This window comes from Phragmites australis, chromosome 5 (assembly GCF_958298935.1).
Source record: "Phragmites australis chromosome 5, lpPhrAust1.1, whole genome shotgun sequence".
NCBI classification, from domain to species: Eukaryota; Viridiplantae; Streptophyta; class Magnoliopsida; order Poales; family Poaceae; genus Phragmites; species Phragmites australis.
The window spans coordinates 1,403,801-1,427,061 of record NC_084925.1 but is presented as its reverse complement, the minus strand read 5'-3'; the positions used below and the strand labels follow the sequence as shown (position 1 = coordinate 1,427,061).

Sequence of the window (23,261 nt, the reverse complement as noted above, 5' to 3'; positions counted from 1 at the left end):
GAACCTTTCTGTTCTTGCTTCCAGAGTGAAAACAGATGCAATGTGGGCAAAGGGACGCATCTCGTGCTGAAGCGCGCCGAGAAGGCGCGCGCCTTGGTCAGCAAAATGCCTGGTAATGAACGATCTTATCCTTTGTTCTCGAGCAGTTCTGAAGAATTGCTGGACACTATTTCACATGGGGAGAACATTACATATATTGGTCAGTATTCAGTGAAAATCTATGTGCGCCTGTTTCTTTGTGGGTGCAGCAATGGCGGAAGCTCTGACCGCGAAGGTTGTTGCTTGGGAGAAGGAGAGAGGCGTCAAGTTCGAGTACGATGGTGTATGTCTCCTTAACCGACGGCTGACCTCTTCATTTTCTTGATCCATTCATTTGTGTCGAGCTCAAGCCTAGGCACAGGCTCGGCTCGTTGACAGCCCTAGCCGCAGACCCACAGCCTCCCGAGCACGAGCGCCCCGCGGCTCTACTCCCAACCGCGGCAGCCGCGACGCCAGCTCCGCCGCCGCCCCTCGCCGGCGCTTCCGAGCACCGCACGGCTCACGAACAGCCAGCGCAGATCCGCGAGGAACATTGCCGCCGCCAACCATGACTTCCGCGCACTCCAAGCTTCACTCCGGTGAGCCAAGCCCAATCAACTCCCTCTCTCCTGCATCCCCTACTGCGCGACACCGCATCATTCTAACTGACACGCCTTGCCTTCTCTCTGGTGCCCCTGCCGGCGCGCGCAGACGACGTCAGCCTCGTCGTCGTCGTCGTCGACACTAACCCCTTCTTCTGGGCCGCCGCCGCGCTCCCCTTCGCCGACTTCTTCGCCCACGTACGCAACCCTAGCTCTCCTCGGATTTCAACGATAATTTTTAGCATAGAAGACTTGTTTTCAGTTGTGGCCTGATCCAACTAATTTGATTTTAGCTTCACCAGAATTAATCGCCCCCTTAATGTTTGATGTAATCTCTCTGTGCATTCAGCTTGTTCACTTCGTGAACTCGCTCCTGCTGCTTAACCACCTCAACCGTGCGGTCGTCATCGCTGCGGGCGTCAGCTCATGTGCCTACATCTTTGATTCCAGCGATGCCAGTGCCTTCGGTGGTGCAGGCGTCGGGGCCACCTTTGACAAGGCGAGCCACAGGGTGGAGGAATTCATCGCGCAAGATGCCCGTGCCACCATGGGCAATGGTTCGGTTGCTTCCGGCAATGCCGCATCGCTGCTCTCTGGGGCGCTGTCAATTGCTTTGTGTTGTATCCTATCGTTTGAATTCCTTGTTTTTTGCGCATTCGACTGTTTTATTCTGTTTTTGTGGTGCTTAACATGGAGGCTGTTTAGATATACAGAGGATTTTCCGCTCTGGGACTCGGTATCCGCAACCTCGGGTGAGTACCTACCTGTTCTCATGTAGGGTTTTGAGTAACCTTTGGTTTTCATGCTTGCTACTGATTAAACGCTGTAGAGGACGCGTATTAGTTACGTAAATTATTGCAATGGACAAAACAGTTGTGATCGGCAATATTGCTTTGTTTTCCCCTTAAATTGCTGTAGTCAGTATTCTTACACATGAAATACAGATTTTGTGCCTGCAGGGTTCTCCAGATGGACCTGAACAGTATGCATACACTTTCATCAATACAATTGTTAATTTTTTCCAGGACATGGTTTTCACTTAATCAAATGCATGTGCAGATATGTGGCGGTGATGAATTCAATATTTTCTGCTCAACGTTCCATGGTATCACATCAATCCCTTTATCCATTTTAGTCTCATTGGGATTTATTGGTCCTTTCAATTTTCTGGCCAATCACTATGTTATTACTTTTCAAGTGTGATGCTTGTAGTGGGTTCAGAAGTAACGAGACATTCAAATATGCCTATAAATATATGCATTGATAGTTGAATTGTTTTAAGGCGTTCATTTAACTACTGTTCCATAATAACTGAAAGATTTTACAAATCTCTTAGGTTCCAATTGATTCGTGTATTGTGGGAACCGAGGATTCTGCTTTCTTGCAGCAGGTAGATGCTCTACCCTCTTGAATTTTACTGATTAAATCTTCATCCACATGTGCTGCCACAACATTCTCTTGCTGACTAGTTAGTGGTGCTTCATTTTGCAGGCTTCATACATAACAGGAGGAGTTTATCTGAAGCCCCAAGAACTAAATGGTCTGTTTCAATATCTTGCTGTAAGTTATTTGGGCTCCTGCTGCTACTCATATATCTTCTCATATAGTCCAATCAAACCTTTGTGGCAGCTTGACTGCTTGAGGATGTATTTATATACTTGTTACTATTTTCTTGTTATGGTCCTTCTATCAAAATAATCTTTCTATGGTCATATTCTGCTTGGTATTTTCACATAATAGGAAAAAGGCTTAGCCTAGGAACTTCGAGCACAGTATGCAAAGCCACCCTCTAAAAGGGGTGTGACATAACCACGTTTTTTTTAAGATATCAGTTGATAATTTCTTTTGCATTCATTTTTTCTCATGTAGTTGATTTGCAATGATAATTAGTAAATCAGGGATCTTTAGCCTTTTGCGTTTTCTTTAACTGTGATTTGACCTTAAGAGGTCTAGAAATTTATTGGGCACTTATGTATCCCTTGTGATCAAATTTGTTGGTTGTTCATTGTTTTGCATTAGGTGTTGCGAACATTTATCAGATGCCACCTTATGTTTGTGCAAAATTTGGGATTTTACTTGTATGAATCTAAGTAAGAGATCAGCAAATGTCTGATTGACCTAACTGAGATCTACTTGTTACGCAAATCTCTTTCTTCACTTTAGCTGCAATAAGGCTATACCAGAGGACTTATTATTTGAGTTTCATATCATTTTGAAATCGGGTTCCTTTGTGTGTATATGATGTCTTTGTATAGGCTTATTTCTATTTTAGTCAAATTGATTAGTTTGCTCAAGCTCATTGATACATTTCGACAAGAATGCAGGCTGTATTTGCAACTGATTTACATTCAAGAACATTTATGCGCCTTCCTAAGACCCTTGGAGTGGACTTTCGTGCTTCGTATGTGCTTCTAAATCTCCTCTATTAAGCATCAATATGGTAGACCTATTTTTCCTTTTGTGAAAATTTACAACTGAATCAAAAGGCTCATCCACATTAGTAACTCAGGGTTCCATTTCTCTCTAAAAAATTGCATTCAGTTTGTCTAATATTGCTGGCAGTTCAACGCAATCAACATTGTTTTACTGATTCACAGATGTTTCTGCCATAAGAAGACTATTGACATGGGATATGTCTGTTCAGTTTGTTTGTCAATATTCTGCCAGAATCAGAAGAAGTGTTCAACCTGTGGGTAAGTTGTACGTTCAAGTGTTTTTCCCTCTCAAGAGCTCTTTTTGTACCTTTTGATAATAATAAGCTTGTGTGCCGTTCTTGTTTCTAGACACAAGTCCCACGGTTTCTTATGTATAAAATATATGGTTTCTTTGCTATCGTCATGCATGGTCTTATTTTCTTCTTCATCTCCATTTAACTCTTTGTTCCTGAACTTTGGTCAGTGTCAAATGTGCTGAGTTTCCTCCTTAGTTTGAGGAAAGAAATAATAAGATGTTTACCAAGTTTACTCCTAATTTTGCTTCTCTACCTTAACAATTATACTTTCACATGTGCACTGTCATTTTCACCCTCTAATTTGTACCAGCCTTATGCACAATTGAAATCATCTCGATGTTCATTTAGCTTTTGCAAAGCTTTTGTTTTCATGCTGCTTCACGGGTTGCAAAATGATTGTATACACATACTTGCTAAGTTATTACTGTTTTCCTCTGGCATCATAAAATCTGGATGGTTACCAAGATGGTGTGGAGTTTAATTTGCTTGCTTTGGTTGCAGGTCAGAATTCAGTCGTGTCATGCCTGATTTGAATTCCATGCCAGATCAAAGCAAGTAGTAGTCTGTAAACGGTTAACGGTCAACCAACATGCTTTGCTCTATGTTTCTTCACAGGTTCGTTTCGGACTATCTTCTTGGATGAGCACCTTGACATGTTCTGCATTATACTACTATTTAATTATATATAGGCATCAATGAACATAAATACATCCAACTCATGTATACAGGATATTTCTTTGATCGATAGGTAAATGTTTTCCATATCTGATAACAGACTACGCTGTTTGTGATTTTTTTTCAGAACTCCCTGTTTGTGATTTGCCCAGGACGGAGCATGCACCACGTTTCCCCATGTATATCCGAAGGGTTGGCGAATTTGGTGAAAAGCGATGCAACTTAGACTAATGGCAGTAACAATTTTGTGAAGGAAATGATTTAGGGCAAACGCTCCTTGATTTTGGAACTAGAGTTCTAGCAGTGAACAGAAAAGTTGCAAACCTGGTGACATGAACTTGTGTGTGATGCATTGTTGCCAAAAAGGACAAAAGACTACTAATGAAATATCATAGCATGGTTGCCCTTATTGCTTGGATGAGAAGATGAGAAATGCTCGAGCCCATAGACGGCAAACCATTTGTTGCAAGTGGTAACATTAGGCTTTTCATAAACTGTGCACATCTTCCTTTTGTTCCCTCGATCTCACCTTTGAGATCTCTGGAAGAGTTGTTTGTGTCCTTTCAGATCGGAGAAACTGGTCAGTTAATTGCGTTAGCGCCTACAAGTCCCAGGCCCAACAACAGAAAATTCAAACTAATGAACCAACGGCAAAATTATCTCTAGCACAGAAAGTGAGTTCGTACTTTTTACGAGACGAGGTAGGTATTAGGTTCATCAAAATGTTCCAAGCCTCACTAAACAGGGAAACAAAAGGCCGGAGAACGAAATACAACATAGTAAAACATTCAGATCCCAACACCGAGCTACTTCTTCCGCTCGGCAGGGGAATCCTCTTGCCAAGTTGCCTGCCATTGCTTGTCGTAGAACGTTGTTTCATCAATAATCTTCTTCAGTGACTCGAGGTCCTCGTTTTTCCTGATCAGCAGTACACCAGCCACAGCAACAAACAGCAGGGTTTTGCAGAAAAAGTTGCCTGTTTGGTCGACAAGCCCCATGCCCGTCAAGCTATCAACAAAGTAAGCCATGAAGAAGCCGACCATGGCAGCACGGCCTGCGTAGACGTAGTTCATGTCATTAGAAGATGAGAAAAGGCAACAAGGTGTAGGTATGAATGTGCAATCCATGTCATATCATTTTGTGCCATAAGCGCCTCTTTGCACCAGCAGTTTGAAGTGAATCAAAACACATCAGATTAATTATTTAAATGAAGGGACTTGAGAATAACCATTTAGCTTCTCAGCTTCAGGGAGGTGGAACCGTTTCATCCATGCCCACCATGGTATAATTGAAGTGTCGAAGACAACTGCCTCATCGGTATCAGTGGCCTCTGGATAATCTTCAAGCCATTTCCTTCTCCTGGCCTCTGGAATCAAACAAAGATGACATCAGTTGACTGTGGCATTCCCTAGGAGTTACAATGTCAGCAAGATGCATCACTTGTAAGATAGCAATGTCTGTTCCATTCATTGTAGCAAACCAACAAATGTCTGAGTTCATGCATATTTGGCGAGCATGTACTGCATATGCATGAACTTTTTCCTAGTCAGTTCACGTGAGCTAACACAATCTCACAAGTCATGTACGAAAATGCAAGCCAATTCGAAAAATGTGTGCTAAATCTATTTGAGATCAGCTGAAACTCTAGTGGGGCTCATACATCTCCCTCGCTCCCACCCTCAATCCTAACCAACTATCATCTCTTTAGATTGAGGAAATTCATATTCAAGCATCAGTTCTTGCAATTGTACAGCCATAGGAAAATCATCTTCAACCGTCAGATATTTCAATTGTAGAATCACAGAAAACAAGAGTTGAAACACTGCAGGTGTTCAAGCGGTGAGCCTGCCACTTATTTGAGGACATCAGGTTGCTCTCTAAGATTTATGTGCATTAGGCATTTAGGCTCAAAAGGTTAACAAAGCCATACCCCTGCGCCTCATAGCGCAAACATCTAAATCTTTCCTTGCCTCATCCTAAGCATTCAGCAAGGACAGCATACTCATCAAGCACAGAATGGACTCGTAACAATCTAAACTGGATTTTTTTCCCTCCTGATACCGAAAATGCGTTCTCATCATGGCCATCCACATCCTATCAGGCAAACAAGTATTTCGAGATCTCTCAAGCAAATGCCAAAAAACCCAATTGCAGATAGGCAATACCCAGTCCAGCATGTGAATCCAGAGTTCCATACCATTTATACAAGGCAGAGACTTGTTTCCAGTGCTTGCTTAGCAAATTTTTTGCTCAAACTACCAGCAAGTCTAGCACTAGCCATCAGCAGCAGCATGGTAGAAAATACTAGAAAGGAAGGGGCGCAATTAGTAGTGTCAGTCTCACCGGCGTCGATGACGGCGTCCCAGTCGACGGCGCCGCCCTTCTCGAACTGCTTGAGGTCCCACGTCCCGTTCAGCCACCTCGCGTCGCGGAACCTCGGCACCGGCGCGGCCTCGGCCTCGGCCTCGACGGCCACGGGGGCCTCCGCCTTGACGGCGGCCCCGTTGGAGGCTGCGGCAGGGGACAGATCCACGTCCGGCTGCTTGGGCGGGGCCTCGACGGGCGCCTCCCCGGCGGCGGCGCGCGCGAGGCGGCCGGCGCAGAGGCGGGCGAAGGAGAGGTGGAGGTGGGGCTTGGCGCCGGTCCGCAGGCGCTTGAGGGTGGACGGGGAGGCGGGGCGCGGGGAGAAGGTGGAGGTCGCCATGGCCATCAGAGAGGGGCCGGGGCAGGGTTTGGAGCGCAGCTGCTTCCCTTGCCGCGGGCGGAGACGAAGGGGGGATAGGGAGCACGACAGGGTAGTGTGAGGCCGTGACCTTTGGGTGACGTGGCATGGGAAGTGCTGACGTGGCCAGGTGTGTTGATTGGGGGTGACAGCAAGCTCGTGAGATGTCGACACGTACATATATAAGTCATTGGATTAAGAGTGAATGGTGTGAACGGAGGTCTAGCATAGGTTTTTTTAGAGGCCTTATAAAATTTGCTTTTGGTACGATATCCTAGCTGTGCTGCTATTGGCGTATCGCTGAGATAGCGATTTTTTCTGAAATAATATTAATTCATGAGAAATTAAAAAATAATATGTATTTTCAAAAAATTATAAAGATAGTATCTTGTTAGCAAATCAATTGTTGATGGGTGGCTATGTGGCAATTGATTTGCTGACAGGTGCTTTATTCTCGACATGCGTTCCATCTGTGTCTATATATCAGCAATTGATATATGCTGTCAGGGTATTGTTTTTTAATTTTTTGAAAACACATATTATTTTTGCAATTTATTCTCGACATATTAATCCTGAGATAGCAGCATGGTGATACAAAGTGAAAAATAGATGGACGCTGCGAGGTTGACACAAGACAATTATAAGTGAAATCAGATGGATGTTGAGAGTTCAACGGCTGCAAATGGATTTTGACGCCGAGAGATCGACAGAAATCTATAAATATACGAGTGAAATTACATGGATTCACCTACTCTAATCTCATCTTGATCCACATGTTTAGTTTGAAGAAGGAAATTATGAGTTGATCTATTGTTATAAAGAGATTTGACAGCACTTCCTCATCCTGCAATCGTCGACATCTCTATATGCAGGATTTTAATTTTGTTTTACAATTTTTTTACCGACAAAAAAAAAATCGAAATTTATGAAATTTCATCGAAATTTTAAACCTGCCACGAGTTCTCGGCTATGTATGTATGTATGTATCCTCTCCTTCACCAACCTTGGTCAGATTCAGAACAAAACCTTTGCATGTACTGGTAGTTTCAGCGTGGGCAAAATTGTTGTGGCAAGCATAAGCACATGACTCAGCAACACCATCACTCCTACTCGTATGTGCTAATATTAACTGTTTTCGGTTAGAAAATATCTATTGAACTAATATATATTTCAAATAAGTGCAACTTTAAAATAATACTGAATTTTCACTGCAGGTGCTTTGCCAGGTTCCTGCTTAGATCATTGCTGCCTTGCAAGATTTTAACGGCTGATTTTCTCAAAGCGAAAAGGGAGTCATGCCGACCAATTCATTAAGATCGAGAGAACGTACATTTTCCTTTTTCCTTCTACCTATGTCAGGTTACTTCACATAAAATAGTACAAAATAGATGACATTAGGACTTAGGAGCTACTACACGTACAGACAGCAAATTGCTGGCTAACTAGTCCCAGAGATGGCGCCACACAGCTTGTATAGTGGCATGGCATGGCATGGAGCTCAAGAACGCATTTTCAACCTCTGCTGAAGCATTTCTTCTAAGCAAGCACATCACGCACTCCATCATTGTGGCATCACATGGCAGTGTGATCCTTCCATCATCACTTGTGAATCCAAACTCCTCCTGAGACATCCTCAGTAGCTCACTGAAGACACTCGTGCCAAGGTACACCAATGGCACCTCGAAGGCTCGAACCGCCTCCCCTCGTAAGTGTACATGACGCAGTGGCCCTTGCCTACCACTGCTGTGGAGCTTTTAGGTTCTGAATGCGATCATTAGCTATTTAGCCCTAATTATGAACACCAAGATCGTAAGCGGAAGTGTGAGCGCCTGACCTGATCCCAATGAGGCCATAGGGGTCGATGGCGAGTCGAAGAAGCGAGTCGATGTAGGCGTTCGTGTTGGTGAAGACCGTTGATGCCGTTCAGTCCGTCGGTGGAGGCCAGCGTGATGCAGAGGCCGATGAAGACGTGCGGGCGATGTGGCGCCGGCGGTGGTCTTTGCTCCATTTCAGCACACACGTTAGGGTCGGGCTAGGGTTTTAGATGTACGTGGCAAGGCTAATCCTCACGGGAACCATGATCCCATGAGGTGGCGGTTCCCCCTTATTTATATGCGCGTTGCACGGGAACAGGACCGCAACCAAGGTTAGTTACACCTCCGATCAAGGCACGAGGGTGGAGTCTAAGCTCCCCTTTTTTTTTCTTGGGTGCATTTATGATACGTTAGGCTGAGATCAATATCCAATAGGAGCATCCTTCAGCTTCTTTTGATGACTTCATCATAAGTCGCTTCCTCCCAAGGGCTTCCATCCTCTGCCACTTCTTTACAAGTTGAGCAATTCTCTTTGCGTTGATCATGGCTGGTTCTTTCTTCTAGAAAGTGGAAACTCTTCTTGTGTTGCAATGGTTGTGGATGGAGTGATGGTGTTGGAAGGCCACTTAACCTTGAATTTATAGCTGAAGTTAAGTTCAATGATGGGGGAAGGGACAAGGCCATGAGCACGGTGCGTGCAATGTTGCATGCAGGCCAAGGCAAGGTGGATATAGCTGGCACCTATTGCTTGATGCGTGTCGGATTCATCACAATACATGGCACCGACACATAGACATGTTTAGAAGGCAAGGAGCACGAGCGACGAGGACCCCATGCAAAATGGATCAAATGGAGCCACGAAGACTTTGATCCATGCAAAATGGATCAAAGTCTTCATAGATTTTGTACATGTCAATGATGTGAACATAGATTTGGCCGTCCCCCCTGATGAGATCCAAAAATTAGATCAAGCTCATCTTCAAAAGATCCAATAGAAGAGGGGGACATCGTGGTGCACATAGAACCATCTAGGAGCAATTCGTCTGGGATGTTCAAGTGCATCAATTTCCCTACCCCAACCTCAGCCTTAAGATGAGCTAGATACGTTGCCTTTGTCCATTCCGCCATTTCCAGTTAGGCAACCTGAGTATAGTCCAGAGAAGAAGAAAAAGTCCAAGCCATGATCCAAGAAGCAACTACCGAAGAAATCCAAATCCTCTGGTAAGGATTCGATCGCTGAGAAGCGTGAGATAGGGGCAGCTTGGACTAAGGCAAACTAAAATTCCAACTTGGGAAGCCCTTGCTGTCGGTAGATCCACTTCGGAGGGTGGTACAACCTTGTGTTGAGTTGTATAATTACTACCTGCAAGGTTGTAGAGAGAAGCAGATTTCACTTGTTGTCCAGTACCAAAATCGTCACTTCTTGAATGGGGACGGCTACTTCCTCATGGGATTCAACGACTTATACAACCTCTTCAATCTCGATGGCGTGAACATAGGGTTATTGTGATGCTTCACATTGTAAGCCCTTTCAAACTAGACGTTCATTAATTATTATCACTAATTCTCCAATCTAACTAATTTCTTATCTGTAGACACTTTGTGCAATAAACGAGAAAGAATGAGCCCTTCTGATTCCTTGACCCCCAAATTATGATGATTTCTGTGATGGAAGAAGAAAGGGAATTCGTTGTGGGATATGTAGCTAGGGAAATAAACCACTTTTTGAATGACTACTTATTGGCCACCCATGACACGAGTGACCATCGGATCTTACTGGTCATTGACTCTAAGTGGAACTTGGTCTGATATCTCGATTCATCAAGATTAGTAGTAAGACATAACGGCGAACATGAAGAGCATGACTATACTTTTGTCAAACAAATTCTCGACGAGTAAGTTCTTCATGACTTAGGTTACATATTAAACTTTTCAAACTTACACCAAATATTGACTATTGGATCCCTCTTCGCATGTAGGACTTTTGATAAGTATATGCGCTATGATCCAAAATACAATCCAAAGGAGCCCTGCACACTAACACATAAGATCACCTTCACGGTAAGTGCCAGCAGACATATTTGCAAATACTCTACTACTATAATCATAGCAGCAAAGGATATGAAATCCCCAGATATAAGATAATTGCATAGTCTTTTCATAATTGCTTTCATTCATTACTAATATCCGATGATAAATGATTTTGCTCATGCTAATTGTATATTTTTTCCATAACTACTTTCATTCAGCAGGAATTCAGCATATCAGACGGCAACATCGAGGAGTCTGCACTCTTCCACATTCGAGGATGGATCGCCTCGTTCATAATGACAAAAGTCATCTCTTCAAAAGGCGAGTTACATTTGAGGGATACAATGTACTGACTTATGTAATTTGTGGTTCTATTTTTTATTTATGTAATTTGTACTTGTCTTGATGTGGATCTGCATCGTTGTACGTTTTGATTATGTATATGTGGATATCTTATGACTGTGGTCCCTACAATGTGGTATCTTGAAGTGCATGGTGATTATGGCATGAATATTTTGAGTGATCTCGATTTGGGTATCTGAATGTGTCTTGTTTACAGGAGAAGACGACTGTCAAATCCTGACATTACTTTAGGATGCAGCCAGGACACAATAAATTCTCTCGGGGGGACAAGAACAGTAGTGATGGGTGAAAATTTCACGCAACACTAAAGAGATCATCAGTGACGGGTTGTAACCGCACCTCCTCACTGATACTCAGTCATTAGTGACGGGTGTTGTTACAACCTATTGTTGATGATCGAATTATCAGTGACAGATGCAATTACCACCTGTCACTAATGAATGTGTTATTAGTGATGGGTGTCCTTATGATTCATCACTAAAGCCAGAGTCCCAGTGACGGGGTGTGGTCACCACCCATCACTAATGACCAAGTCCTAGTAACAGCTTAGAAATCTACCCATCACTAATGATGGTCACCAGTGATAGGCAATAGGCCTGCTCAAGCCATAAGACACGCACTTTAGTGGCGGATCTACACTGTGACCCATCGCTGGTGACAGTTATTAGTGACGGGTTCGAACTTGTCAATAATGTTTTATCATTAATGATGCAATAAGAGTAACGTGTACAGTAACCGTTACTAATGATGGTTATCACCGTCGCTAATGTGTTGTTCTGGTATAGTGAACTACGCTCAAATAATCTAAATTGATCGAACTACATCACCATTACGCTTGCATATATTACCATAGCAAAAAAAAACCATTTCAAACTAGTCACGTACACAATATTTCAAACTAATTAACGACCTACCACAAATATTCCACATGCAACAGCATATCCATTTGACACTCTTAAACATCCATCAATGTGGGGACATGGGGCATCCAATCCCGACCAATCACACCATTTTCTTTCAAAATCTATACTACAAGTCTTATATCCTAACCACTCTAAAACTCCTAGGTCCTACAAATCAACCAACAAAAGAAGCTAGATCGGAGGAGCTACCTTCTTAGACACATCTTGGTTCGATTGGCCCTTAAAAACGCCGGATATGGTGGAGGGATGGAGTGGGGGCGGGCGGTGCTACCAGGGTTGTTCTCGACCTCAGGCTCAGGTAGAGAGAAGGAAGGAGGAGAAGGAGGTAGGAAAATAGGCCACGCGTAGCTCTGTACTGGGTTTTGTCACACCATACAATTAACTTGGCGTGACCTCTGTCGTGCCAACCATCTTGGCGTGACAAAGCCGAAGCCACATAGGCGCAACGTGGAAAGGAGGTTAGGCTTACGCCAATGTGGCAACCTGTGTCACGCCACTAGGTTGATTTGCCGTGCCAACCATCTTGGTGTGATAAAATAGGCTAGTTACTTAAAAAATTAGTTTTGCACATGCTATTATTTAATTACTGATTTAAAAGGGCTAAAAAATATTTCGAGTGTGAGCATTACTACTCGCCAGAGCCAACCATAGCAGAATTTGGTGTTGCCGAAATAATTTGGCCATCATTTAGATTTGTGCCAAAACTCTACATGCACTAAGACTTGGTAAGATTTTTTGTTTTTTGTGTTTGAAAAATGCGCGTGGGCAGAACGTGAGGATTTTTCTAAATTCCTATAGGAAATGATTCTTTCGTGCTTTCGTTGAATGCTCGCGCTCCAAACCGGCCGGCCCAACGTACCGAAAAAAACTGCTGTACAACTAATCTCGATCAGCCTGCAGTTAGCCCATGGACATGCATGCAACCGCATGCAATTATACGTAGACACACGAACATGATAGATCAACAGCGAACTAATGAAACCTAAACGAAGGAACGAAAGAATCGCGCGCGCACAAGCAAAGCAACTGGGTCGGTCACTGGGTGATCGTCTCCACTGCTCTTTGAGCCGCCGCGAAGGCTGATCTGCTCGCAACGTTAACCATGGTGGTATCCTTGGGCTCCTCCTCCGGGGACGAAGGCGACGCCCGCGGCGGCGGCACGGGCCCCTCGACGGCGGACATGGTCATGATCTCGCCCTCGAGCGCGGCGCAGTAGCGCGCAAAGGTGTCGGGCGTGACGTTGAGGCGGAAGCGCAGGGCGAAGAGGAGCTCCAGCTCCAGGCCGTTCATCTCCGCCACCTCCACACCGCCCACGCGCGCGAAGTAGGCGTTGTTGTAGTGGCTGCATGCAGAAAAGCAGATCGATGCAACGAATTAGTATCAATGAGTGATCGATTAAGCAACAGAGAGTTTCTAGTTAATTAATTTCATGGATAATTATCTGAGTGAGTGATTGATACTGCGTTTGGTGTTTCTGTACGTGATGAAGGGAGGATCGATTTGGTTTTTTTTTTCCTGTTAGGTGAGCAATCGGGTTCAGATGGGATCTAGGGCAACAGCCAGCCTAACGACGAGCTGGACGTGCCAACAGACTATGCACCTACCTATCGACCTTACCGGCTGCATCTTGTTTATACTAGCAGAAAAATACTACACATGTCCCAGCAGCATCGTGTGTGTGTGTACATACACGTATACTTTTGCATGTGATTGTAGCTAGCAGTCAATTATATATCTCAAATAAGTACGTTATTAGGAGTTGAGCTGCTGGAGCAGCATGCACCCAAGAACCGGTTCATTAACCTAATCTGAATATCTGTTGGGCCAATGGACAAGGCAGAATTCGTCATATATACTGATCCGAAGGAAAGAGGGAAATGTTTGGTTGGTTGTGAAGCAAGATGGTTGTGCAAGTGCAATCCACGCACGCAGTGGATAACGGGTGGTAATGCCACATGAGTAAGCTAAGCATAATTAGGTAGTCGAGGGAGGGGGCAGTGGTGCCATGTCAGACTCCATAGATTACATCAATTTGTGCGTGAAATTGGACAACAGGTAGCTGCTGCTGCTGCAGCAGTAGAAAAAAAAACAATTTAACTTGCATTTCCCTGGACACAATCCAGGACTCACCGACAGGTCGATCGCAGATCCTTCCTACTTGTTGCTAGTAATAACTTGTTTGCTGCGAGCAGAGGGGTATCGGTTTATGGGCGGGAAATAATGGTTATCCAAATCCAGATCACTAATGATCAGCAGGGTTAGTCAACTCTGGCATGCGCAGTCGTGTTAACTATTTCCTTGCTTCGATTTTGTTATATATGTTTTTCATAAAAATAGCTACCAGTTCATTTTTCTTCCGATTTACTACCTCTGTCATCAGTTTTTACTGTAGCAATTTTGACATTCCGTTTTTCCCTACGAAAAATTTCCAAATACTTAAAAGTATACGATACTAATGAAGGACATTTCACGACGAATCTAATGACACAAAAAAATTTATGTGTCTATAAACTTTTTTAGAAAAAAATGTCTATAAACTTTTTTAGAAAAAAAAACGCAAGATCAAAATTGCTACAATAAAAAGCTGATGACAAGTAAATGCAAACAGATGTAGTATATATAGCTAAGTAGTAATTCTTTTTCCGTGAATTAGCAGCCGGTTTTTACCGGCGAAAATTGCAATTCAATGGAGATGAACTACGTACTCCGGTTGGGAGTATGGTTGTGACAAGCAGTGCAGTGTTGGCACTCACATGTCGTCCATGAACTTGGCGGCGACCATGACGCTGGTGATGAGCAGCCGGTGCACGCTGTACGAGTCCACGCCCACCACCGAGGCCTCCGCCGCCGCCGCCGCCTCCTCCCCCTCCCGGCGCTGGGCGAGGCGGTCGAGGTAGACGTAGGCCACCACAAAGCACGCGGGGCTGCACCCCGCGTACCGGTATATCCGCTCCGCGTACCGCCGCACGGCGATCCCCGGCCTCGTCCGCCCCCGGAACGGCGACGCCGGGGCGCCATCTCCGTCGCCGTCGCCACGCTCGGCGGCGCGCTCGAGCAGCCCGGCGAGGACGGCGACCACCCTGGGCACGCGCGCGGCTCCCTTCCTCGCCTCCATTAGGCTTCGCGTGGTGTGGCGGGGGGGGGGGGGGGGTGGGGAGGGAACTAAAGAGGTTGGTGGCCGCGAGCTCGCTTCCCGCCTCCCGTTTTGATACGCGCGGAGGAGTAAATCGCAGGAGGGCGCCTTCGTCTTGGTTTGGTGAGGTGGCGCGATCGGATCAGCCTTCCTTTATACTCGTACTGCTCAAGGTTTACAAATACATTTTGGGATGAGAGTTTTTAATGTGCTTGCAGATGATGTGAACCGTTCATTAGTTAAAATCCAACGCTCCACAATCAAAGGTACCGACTGAAAGGTACTTAAGTATTGGGCCAGGTACTAATGATGAAAGGTACTAATGATGAAAGGATGATAAGGAAATTTTATTTGCTAACACAACTGGATAAAGAATGGCAAAACAGTCTTTAGGAGATTAGAATGGATACGTGCACAATTAAAACCTCTCCTTTGCGTCATTTGTTTTTTTTCGAGAAACACCTCTGTCATTCTTGTAGTGTTCAGATTCACTTTTTTTTTTCATTATCAGTTCGTCTTCTCGTATTCTTCTGAAGATTGTACCAGATGTCTCGAAGAACACGACCTCTACCTGAACATGACCTCTGACCTGCTCGGCTGCTCGGGCTGCTCTGCTCTTTTGTTACCGAGAGAAGCGCGCGCCTGCCACCTGGCGCCTGCCTCCTGCAGTCCTGCCCGGCTCCGGCTGCAACCTGCCACTGCCACCGGCCGGATTCCCAGTGCCTAGCGGCCCTGGCGCAAGCGTGCAGCACCGCTCGCCGCACTACCGCAGCCCGCAGCAGTGTGCCACATGCTGACGCGCCCCGCACGGCTGCGCCCGAGCGACTGAGTGACAACGCCGAGAAGCGAGAGCCCACCGCGATGCCGCCAGACGGCCAGAGACTGGAATTAGGGTTAGAGACTAGAAAGAAATTTCAATTTTTGGGGAATTGTTGTCTGCCGCGGTGCCACTGTCGGTTTGAGAAGGAGGCGGTGGAGGAGGCAACCGTCGGATCGGATAGAGGTGGAGACTGAGATGCGTTTCGTTCGGTGCTAGCAAGAGGAAGACGTGTGAGAAGATTAATCACGTGAACAATTACTAAACTACCTCTGTTTATAATAAATCATGTTTCTAAATTGTCCTTATTAGATCAACAGCCCATTATAATCCGGATATGAGATACTAAAGGTTCCCCTCAAGCACGTACATACATTTTACCTTTGAAAATCGCTCGGCGGCGGTAGTAGTACAGTGATTCAGGAGAATTCGATAAGAACCAATCAAATTACGTCAAATTCTAATTTTTTAAATTTTAAATTTAAATTTGATTGGTAACCGCTTAATTTATAAATATGGTTCAGATCGAATCATCTGATAACCATAATAACTGAGCATTTATCAACGATATTTAGAATCCTGCTACTGCCTGCAGGTTGCTTCAGAAGTACAGGTACGGAAAGAAAGCAATCCGAAAGAGATTTGTCCCTGCAGGCTCTGTTAAGCACTCCACTAATCAAGCATTTGTCTTGGCTTCCTGCTTACTAGTACGAAAAAGTTTCGGCGGGCGTCAAGCTGAATAAAATGCGAATGCGCGCCGTCAACAACAACCTGTATATCCATCCCAGGGCAAGTTTGCTGCCGTGCCACTTTTTTAATAAAGAAATATTTTAATTTTCATCGTTACATTAAAATAATATGACTATACGTTGAGTTTACTCTCAATCTGTACCTAACTAATATACGCACAACCAAAAAACCAAAGAAAATATTCAGTTGTTTGATACGATGCACAACAGGCACAAGAGAATCGCAAAACTGTTACGTGCAACGTTAAAATGCCCATTGCAATTTGATTTCAGAATTTCAGGTTCAGATCAGGGCCAACATTCAGCAGGAACACAGGAAGATCTGAGTTGTAGCGCGCGTATATGCAAATTAAAGCTTCAGCAGCAAACTTCACCAGATCCACAAGTTGTGGATCAAGAACACTTCATTTCCACCACAGCACCCAGTTATGTGGACAGCTTCTCTTGTCCACGTAGTCGTCGTAGCAGTACTAGTAATTAAGAAGCAAGTAGCAGTGGTGTCTCCTACTGGAACTGATATGTACAGATGGGAAACAGCGCATTCAGGACCTCCTCTTCCTCTTCTTCTCCGACTTATCAGCTGCGTTCTTGAGCTACAACGAGATTCGAAACAGAGCAGTGCTCATCGTCAGCAGAAAGGAACATACTCCTCCAAGTGCGGCAATATTTGAGAAGATTAAACTCAAAGGCTCACCATGATGACGAGGATGCGGACAAGGACAGCCACGAAGTCGGTGAAGAGGGTGAGAGCGTGCTTGATGTAGTCCATGTCGCCGTGTTGCGCGCTCTCGATGATCTCCTGCGTGTCATACACCATGTACCCCAGGAAGATCAACAGACCAAAGTAAACCTGCAAATTGAAGCCACATCAACACAAATCAATGTGTTCCTGTTACTCATCGTCCGGTCAATAAACGGCAGGGGGAAAAGGATTTAAAAAAAAAAAACAGCAAAAGCACGCGTCTCACCTCAAACATGAAGATGCCAGTGGAGTGGCCAAAGATGGACGCGGCGAACTGCAGCCAGAGCAGGATGGAGAGCCCAGAGGAGAGCAGACCACCAAGGTAGAGGTACTCCCTGCGCTTGGCTACGATGGCGGCGCAAGAGAAGCACGCGAACGCAATGGCGGTTCCAACAAATGCTGTCACGAGGATGCTGGTAACACCACAGAAGCAACAGAGAAGCCACGTCAGTCAACAGGAAATTAAAAAAAAACGTCCATCAAGGTGAGCAGCAACAAAATTAAGATTAAGGTCCTAGAGCAGTTAAATTACAAGTTTGTGGTTCAAGAGCACTTAAATTACTGGTTTAGTCCAGAACAGAGCATTAACAAACATTAGTTCGTTATGGAAAAATAACAAATTAAGAATTTAAGATCACAGGTGTAATGCAGGACGGAGGGACAGGATCTTCCAACGTATTGCCCGGCTAATGCACGTCCACTAATATATGAGCCTAGGCCCCACGTGTTATGTGAGTTCAGACCCCATATATCAGCGACCATGCAGTACATCAAATGATTATGTTCACACAGGAGAGTTTGACCAACGCTAACAAAAGCTAGACAAACAGAAAAATGCCACGACATTCTTATCCTAAATGATCAGGGCCAACAGCATCTTCTGAAAAAAAAAAATCAGTGCTTAAAATAATCTCTGGATATCATGTTATTCATTCCATGCCAAGTCCCCATCAACTACGAATCAGCTTTGCTTGCTTCTTCCAAATACAAAGTAACATGTTGAGCATCTTTTGACAAAAGGGTAAAGCATGGCAAGCGGAATGTAATCTTTGAACCGGCATTAACCACAACATTTGAGATAAATTAACTAGCGATAAACATCATGCATGATGCGCCCAAACTGCAATCCTCAGCAAGTAACTTAAAATTCGTAACCCCCTAAAAGCAATTGTTAGGAGAAAATAGTCCGATTCACATGCACAATTTTGCTTCTCTGAACTCGACAACCTATTAAATGCTCAGAACCAGACAAAGATTGACAAGAGACACGTAAACGATAGACATCCGAGATCCAACTGCAGTTTTTCCCACTACAATCGCCATCACCTACTTGTTCAAGCATTATACCATTTACTACCATCGTCATCACCTATTTGAGAACATTTATCTCTCCATCAACGCCTTAAGCGCTCTTATCAGGGAGGAGTACGGTCTTTGAGCGGTCATGGACACCAACTTGTCTTAGCAGCTAAATCCGTGCTTTGTATAGCTTGTACATATAACTTATCTTCGCAGATCTATTTAGTTTGTTTTTTCTACTAATGAATGAAAGGCAGCTCTTGTGCTTTTTCGTCAAAATAAAATATACAACGACGCCGAATAACTTCTAATCCGCTCATGCATGATTAGTAAGCATAGCAGGAGGCAATTTCCGAGACAACAACCAGGTGAGTTCGTTATTACCTTGAGTCAAAGTCCACAGCTAACTTGATCAGAGGTCCAACCGACGCCCCTTCCAGGAGGGCAGCAGCCAACAACAGCCCATACCTCTTCCTCTGTACACACACACAGGAAGGCAACGAGCATAAGAAAGTCAGCGCCCAATGCAATTGACATTTTCGGTAGTCAGATTTCTCGCGAATTTCTACAGCGCAAGCAATCAGGTTATCAAGGTCAACTGAAATAGGAGAGACGAACCTCCTCGTAGACGGGCACCGAGAACAACCACGCGATGCTACCAATGCACCCGAGCACGGTCAGAAGCCCGCCGATGTTCCAGACGACGTGCAGGTAAGCGCCAACCGCCGACGAGGCCAGCGCCACGCATAGGGTCAGGTAAACCTGCAAGCAATTAACCACTTGGTCAGAATTATATTAAGTCGCTCCGAGTTCGCAACCATGCATCAAATTAAGTCCAAATAGTACTAAGGATGCACACATCGCATCACCCAAATTGTACAGGAATATGATACGGAGGCATCCAGTTACTGGCCATGTTAAATAAGCAAGTATGAAATAAGTCACATTTAACGATTAAAATTTCAACGAAATTTCAATTTTAGGATTTTCGCACGAAAAAATATTTAATCTTAAAATTTTCTTTTGAATCACGAAGGATGAAATTAGTCACATCTAACAATTAATATTTAATTTTGAGGCCTTTTCGCCGGTGAATGAAAAAAAAATATAAAATGAAATTAAAATCTCTAGTCACATCACACAATTACAAAGTGATGCTGTGACACGAAGCATATGACGCATAAACAAACTGAAACACAAGGAATGGAAGTAACCAACTAAAAAATACGTACATATTCCCTTCCTAACGAATAAACGCGAGTATCAATACGTATCTCACTAAAAATTCCCACCAAATCTGCAACTAAAGTTAAATCGTGTGGATCACGTACCAACCAACTAAAGTTAAAAAGAAACTGCATGCACCGCATCTCATAGTAGAACTGCAGCGATTTTTCAAAGATAATTTTAATCCAACTAAATAATCAGAAGAACACAAACCGGGGGCATAGAAAGATTGAACCAAGGGGCGCAGCCGCACAAACCAGTCTGAAAAACTACGTGCAAACAGAAGAACAAACACAACGTAGCCGAATCAGAACAAATAACCCCAAAATCTCACAAAAAAAAACAACCAACCGTAAGATTAACAACAGAAAATTACGTGTGAGGACAGCCAAATCTGTTGTCACATCTAACGATTAATATTTAATTTTGAGGCCTTTTGTCGATGAATAAAAAAATTATAAAATAAAACTAAAATCTCTGATCATATCACACAATTACAAAGTGACGCTATGATATGAAACATATGGTGCATAAACAAAACGAAACCCAACAAATGAAAGCAACAAGCTAAAAAATACAAATATATTTCCTTTCAAACGAATAAATACGAGGATCAGTACGCATCCACTAGAAATTTCTACCAAATCCATAACTAAAGTTAAATCGTGTAGATCACATATCAACCAACAACATATTGTTCTGGAAAGAAAACTATATACACTACCTTTCGTAGCAGAAAGTAGAGATTTCTCAAAGATAAACGCGAGTATATATTCCCTTCCCAACGAATAAAGGCGAGGATCAATACGCATCCCACTAGAAATTTCCATTAAATCCCTAACTAAAGTTAAATCGCGTAGTTAACATGCCAATCAACCGCTGCATGCACCGCATTTCGTAGCAGAACTACAGCAATTTCTAATCCAACTAATTAATTAGAGAAACACGGACCGAGGGACGTAAAAAAATTAAACCAAAAAGCGTAGCCGCGCAAACCAGCCTGAAACAGAAAACAAATTGACGCCCACGACGAACACAACCCAGGCCAATCAGAACAAATGACCCCAAAATCTCAAACAGAAAAAAAAAACCCAACAAACCGTAAGATTAACAACAGAAAACTACGTGCGAGGACAGCCGAATCTGTTGTCACATTCCACCCCGCAGCAACACCCTAGAAACCAGCGACACCAACGGACCAACCCACCACACCACGGTAAAAAAAAAACCGCGCAAAAATTCGGGGGAAAAAAAGGAAAAGAGGGAGGGCAGAGGCGGCATACGAGCTTGAGGTGGGTCTGGACGGCGGGTGAGATGTCGCGGAAGTTCTTGAGGGAGTCGTAGCCCCAGCCGCCGCTCGCCGCCTCGCCGTAGGGCGCCGACGAGCCCGAGTAGAACGCGTCCATCTCTCTCTCTCTCCCCCCCTCCCTCTCCGCGCGGATGGAATCAGAGCGGCCTCGCCTCGCACGCAAAGCCTCGCCTCGTCCTCGTGAGGATTTCTTTTGGAACCGAGTCGTGTCGCGACGACGGGTCGGAAGCTTTCGCTGATTTGCGAATGCGGGGGGCGAGGCGGTTTATATATAGGGCGAAGGGCGGTGGGGATTCGGGAGGAAGGAAACGGCGAAGGCTCGCCCGGTGTGCTCCCGCACCCGCGGTATCGTGCCTCACCTCCACTTTGCGCGCGTACCATTTTTTTTCTCCAGAAACTCGCATCACTCGGTGTGTTTGGTTTCCGACGAAGTTTCGTAGAGTTATATCTTATCATATTAATAGTTTGGTTTGGGTAAAAGTAGATTAAATAAAATTATATTTATTAAAAAAAAAGAGTGTTTGTATATTTGTATATATCTGGAGTTTAATTTTTATTTGATTCATTGAATCTGAGATCGTTTGCGCAAATGTAATAGTTGAGATTGCTACTGGTTATTCGTATGATAATAATTTTGTGACACTGACAAGTGAGTTCGTCTGTATGAGCTAATATTTATCGGACTATGCTGCGGAGTGAAGCTCTCCAAAGTAAATATGAGATCGTATATTTACACTCGTCAGGTCAGACTACAATAATAAATATAGTTAACTAAATAAGTTTTTTTTTTCAAAGTTCTACCCAACGGCTAGATCGGGATAGGGAGATATCGAGAACCAAATATACTCACAGCGTCTACCGAAGTCTGAAAACACGAAGCATGTACCGTTAATTATTTATCAATTGCTAACATTACATCAGTGTCTATACTAAATATTAGTTTCATGTTAAGTGCGAACGGTTCCGTAAACACCACTACTGTCACCATTTTAATTACAATATTACACCATTTTAATCTTATATTTTGTGACCCACCATATCACTTTTAACCATTAGTGTTTGCTTAGATATAGCCGTTGGATATAGCCGTGGTTTTTCTTCTTTGGCGCTAAGAAAAGACCAACGAGCGGCCGCGGGCACACCGCAACTTGCCGACCCGAGCCTTGCCTTGCCCACAACGCGCGACCGATGACGCAAGCCTTCCCGGGCGCGGCCAGTACCGCCGCTCCACGTGGAAGAGCCGACGCTGGCAGGGGCCGCCGCCGCCGCCGGAAGCTTCGTGGCAGGTCGCCGGACGCCTCGCGCTTTCCTCTTCCAGAAACAGGTCCCCCTGGCTGCTGGTACGGCCAAATACAGGTTTATCTACTCCGCTTTTCGGCCAATGGCCCCCACGGCGTCTATAGTATACCCGTTTGGAAATTTTCCCGTATTTGGCCGACGGCCAATGACAATTTGTTGTAGCTGAACTTTTCGCTGATGACTAGTACTACAAAGAGAAGCGTGTCTCGAATCGAATACTTTTCTTCAAGCACGATAATTCAGCAGAGCAGCGTGCATTGATCCGGCAGGCTAGAGCTAATGAGGACCAAATCTAGAAAGGTGTGGGGCTCGGAAACCTGACAGAGAATTAACTGACAGAGAATTAAACTAGCGGCGGACGCACGAACAAGGTGTGGGGCTCGGAAACCTCTTCTTTCTCTACCTTTTCTCTTCTTCTTTTTTCCTTCTTCCTCTGTGGACCCGCCCCTGAATCAAACAGTATATATGCAGTCTCGCAGAACTTTACTGCTTGCTCCTAAATTTGGACGAAGCTTCTGATTAATGAAGAGCTAGCAGAAGTTTAGTTATTACGATCCTCTGATCAGAGCCCTTTCTTTGTACTGAGAAGGTATTGTCAGCTGGCACTCCGTCGTACCGTACGTACATACAATATTACCGTGAGACATTTTTTTTCCATGATTATTTTGCCCGACAGATGCATATGCAACGGCATCGCTGTCGGAGTGGAATTATTATCCGGACACAAGCTAAATTGGTGTTCCAGTCTTGTCTGAATTAACTGGCCAGTGAACTACTGCGTGTATGCTGCTCTAGTTTCATACTCTA

General features: G+C 44.4%; 4 protein-coding genes and 1 pseudogene across 6 annotated transcripts; 1 reads left to right on the top strand and 4 right to left on the bottom strand.

Annotated features, from left to right (window-relative positions):
- Positions 1 to 26: 26 nt before the first annotated feature.
- On the top strand, positions 27 to 4,435 carry LOC133918275 (general transcription and DNA repair factor IIH subunit TFB4-like). Of its 3 annotated transcripts, none has more exons than XM_062362067.1 (14): positions 27 to 112; positions 249 to 322; positions 430 to 617; positions 730 to 818; positions 970 to 1,240; positions 1,326 to 1,372; positions 1,565 to 1,602; positions 1,680 to 1,725; positions 1,957 to 2,010; positions 2,112 to 2,180; positions 2,945 to 3,021; positions 3,218 to 3,313; positions 3,853 to 3,966; positions 4,179 to 4,435. In XM_062362067.1, exons 2-13 carry the CDS (start codon positions 318 to 320, stop codon positions 3,908 to 3,910), a joined length of 1,038 nt encoding a protein of 345 aa, XP_062218051.1. In that variant the 5' UTR covers positions 27 to 112; positions 249 to 317; the 3' UTR covers positions 3,911 to 3,966; positions 4,179 to 4,435. The 3 variants fall into 3 exon arrangements, with proteins under 3 accessions (XP_062218051.1, XP_062218050.1, XP_062218052.1); XM_062362066.1 differs by having other exon boundaries at positions 1,317 to 1,372; XM_062362068.1 differs by having other exon boundaries at positions 249 to 617; positions 1,317 to 1,372.
- A 231-nt stretch (positions 4,436 to 4,666) lies between these two features.
- On the bottom strand, positions 4,667 to 6,899 carry LOC133918274 (light-harvesting complex-like protein 3 isotype 2, chloroplastic). The gene is made up of 3 exons (XM_062362064.1): positions 6,370 to 6,899; positions 5,255 to 5,392; positions 4,667 to 5,080 (listed from the first exon to the last, which is right to left on the bottom strand). The coding sequence occupies exons 1-3, from the start codon at positions 6,734 to 6,736 to the stop codon at positions 4,833 to 4,835; spliced, it is 753 nt and encodes a 250-aa protein (XP_062218048.1). The 5' UTR covers positions 6,737 to 6,899; the 3' UTR covers positions 4,667 to 4,832.
- Positions 6,900 to 8,190: 1,291 nt separating this feature from the next.
- On the bottom strand, positions 8,191 to 9,107 carry LOC133917296 (auxin-responsive protein SAUR36-like; annotated as a pseudogene).
- Positions 9,108 to 12,713: 3,606 nt separating this feature from the next.
- Positions 12,714 to 15,100, bottom strand: LOC133917354 (cyclin-P4-1-like). Its single transcript, XM_062361258.1, has 2 exons — positions 14,633 to 15,100; positions 12,714 to 13,221 (listed from the first exon to the last, which is right to left on the bottom strand). The coding sequence occupies exons 1-2, from the start codon at positions 14,992 to 14,994 to the stop codon at positions 12,915 to 12,917; spliced, it is 669 nt and encodes a 222-aa protein (XP_062217242.1). The 5' UTR covers positions 14,995 to 15,100; the 3' UTR covers positions 12,714 to 12,914.
- A 1,722-nt stretch (positions 15,101 to 16,822) lies between these two features.
- LOC133918273 (bax inhibitor 1-like) lies at positions 16,823 to 21,405 on the bottom strand. Its single transcript, XM_062362063.1, has 6 exons — positions 21,130 to 21,405; positions 19,238 to 19,381; positions 19,004 to 19,095; positions 17,547 to 17,733; positions 17,273 to 17,428; positions 16,823 to 17,171 (listed from the first exon to the last, which is right to left on the bottom strand). Exons 1-6 carry the CDS (start codon positions 21,250 to 21,252, stop codon positions 17,121 to 17,123), a joined length of 753 nt encoding a protein of 250 aa, XP_062218047.1. The 5' UTR covers positions 21,253 to 21,405; the 3' UTR covers positions 16,823 to 17,120.
- Between the last annotated feature and the right edge of the window lie 1,856 nt (positions 21,406 to 23,261).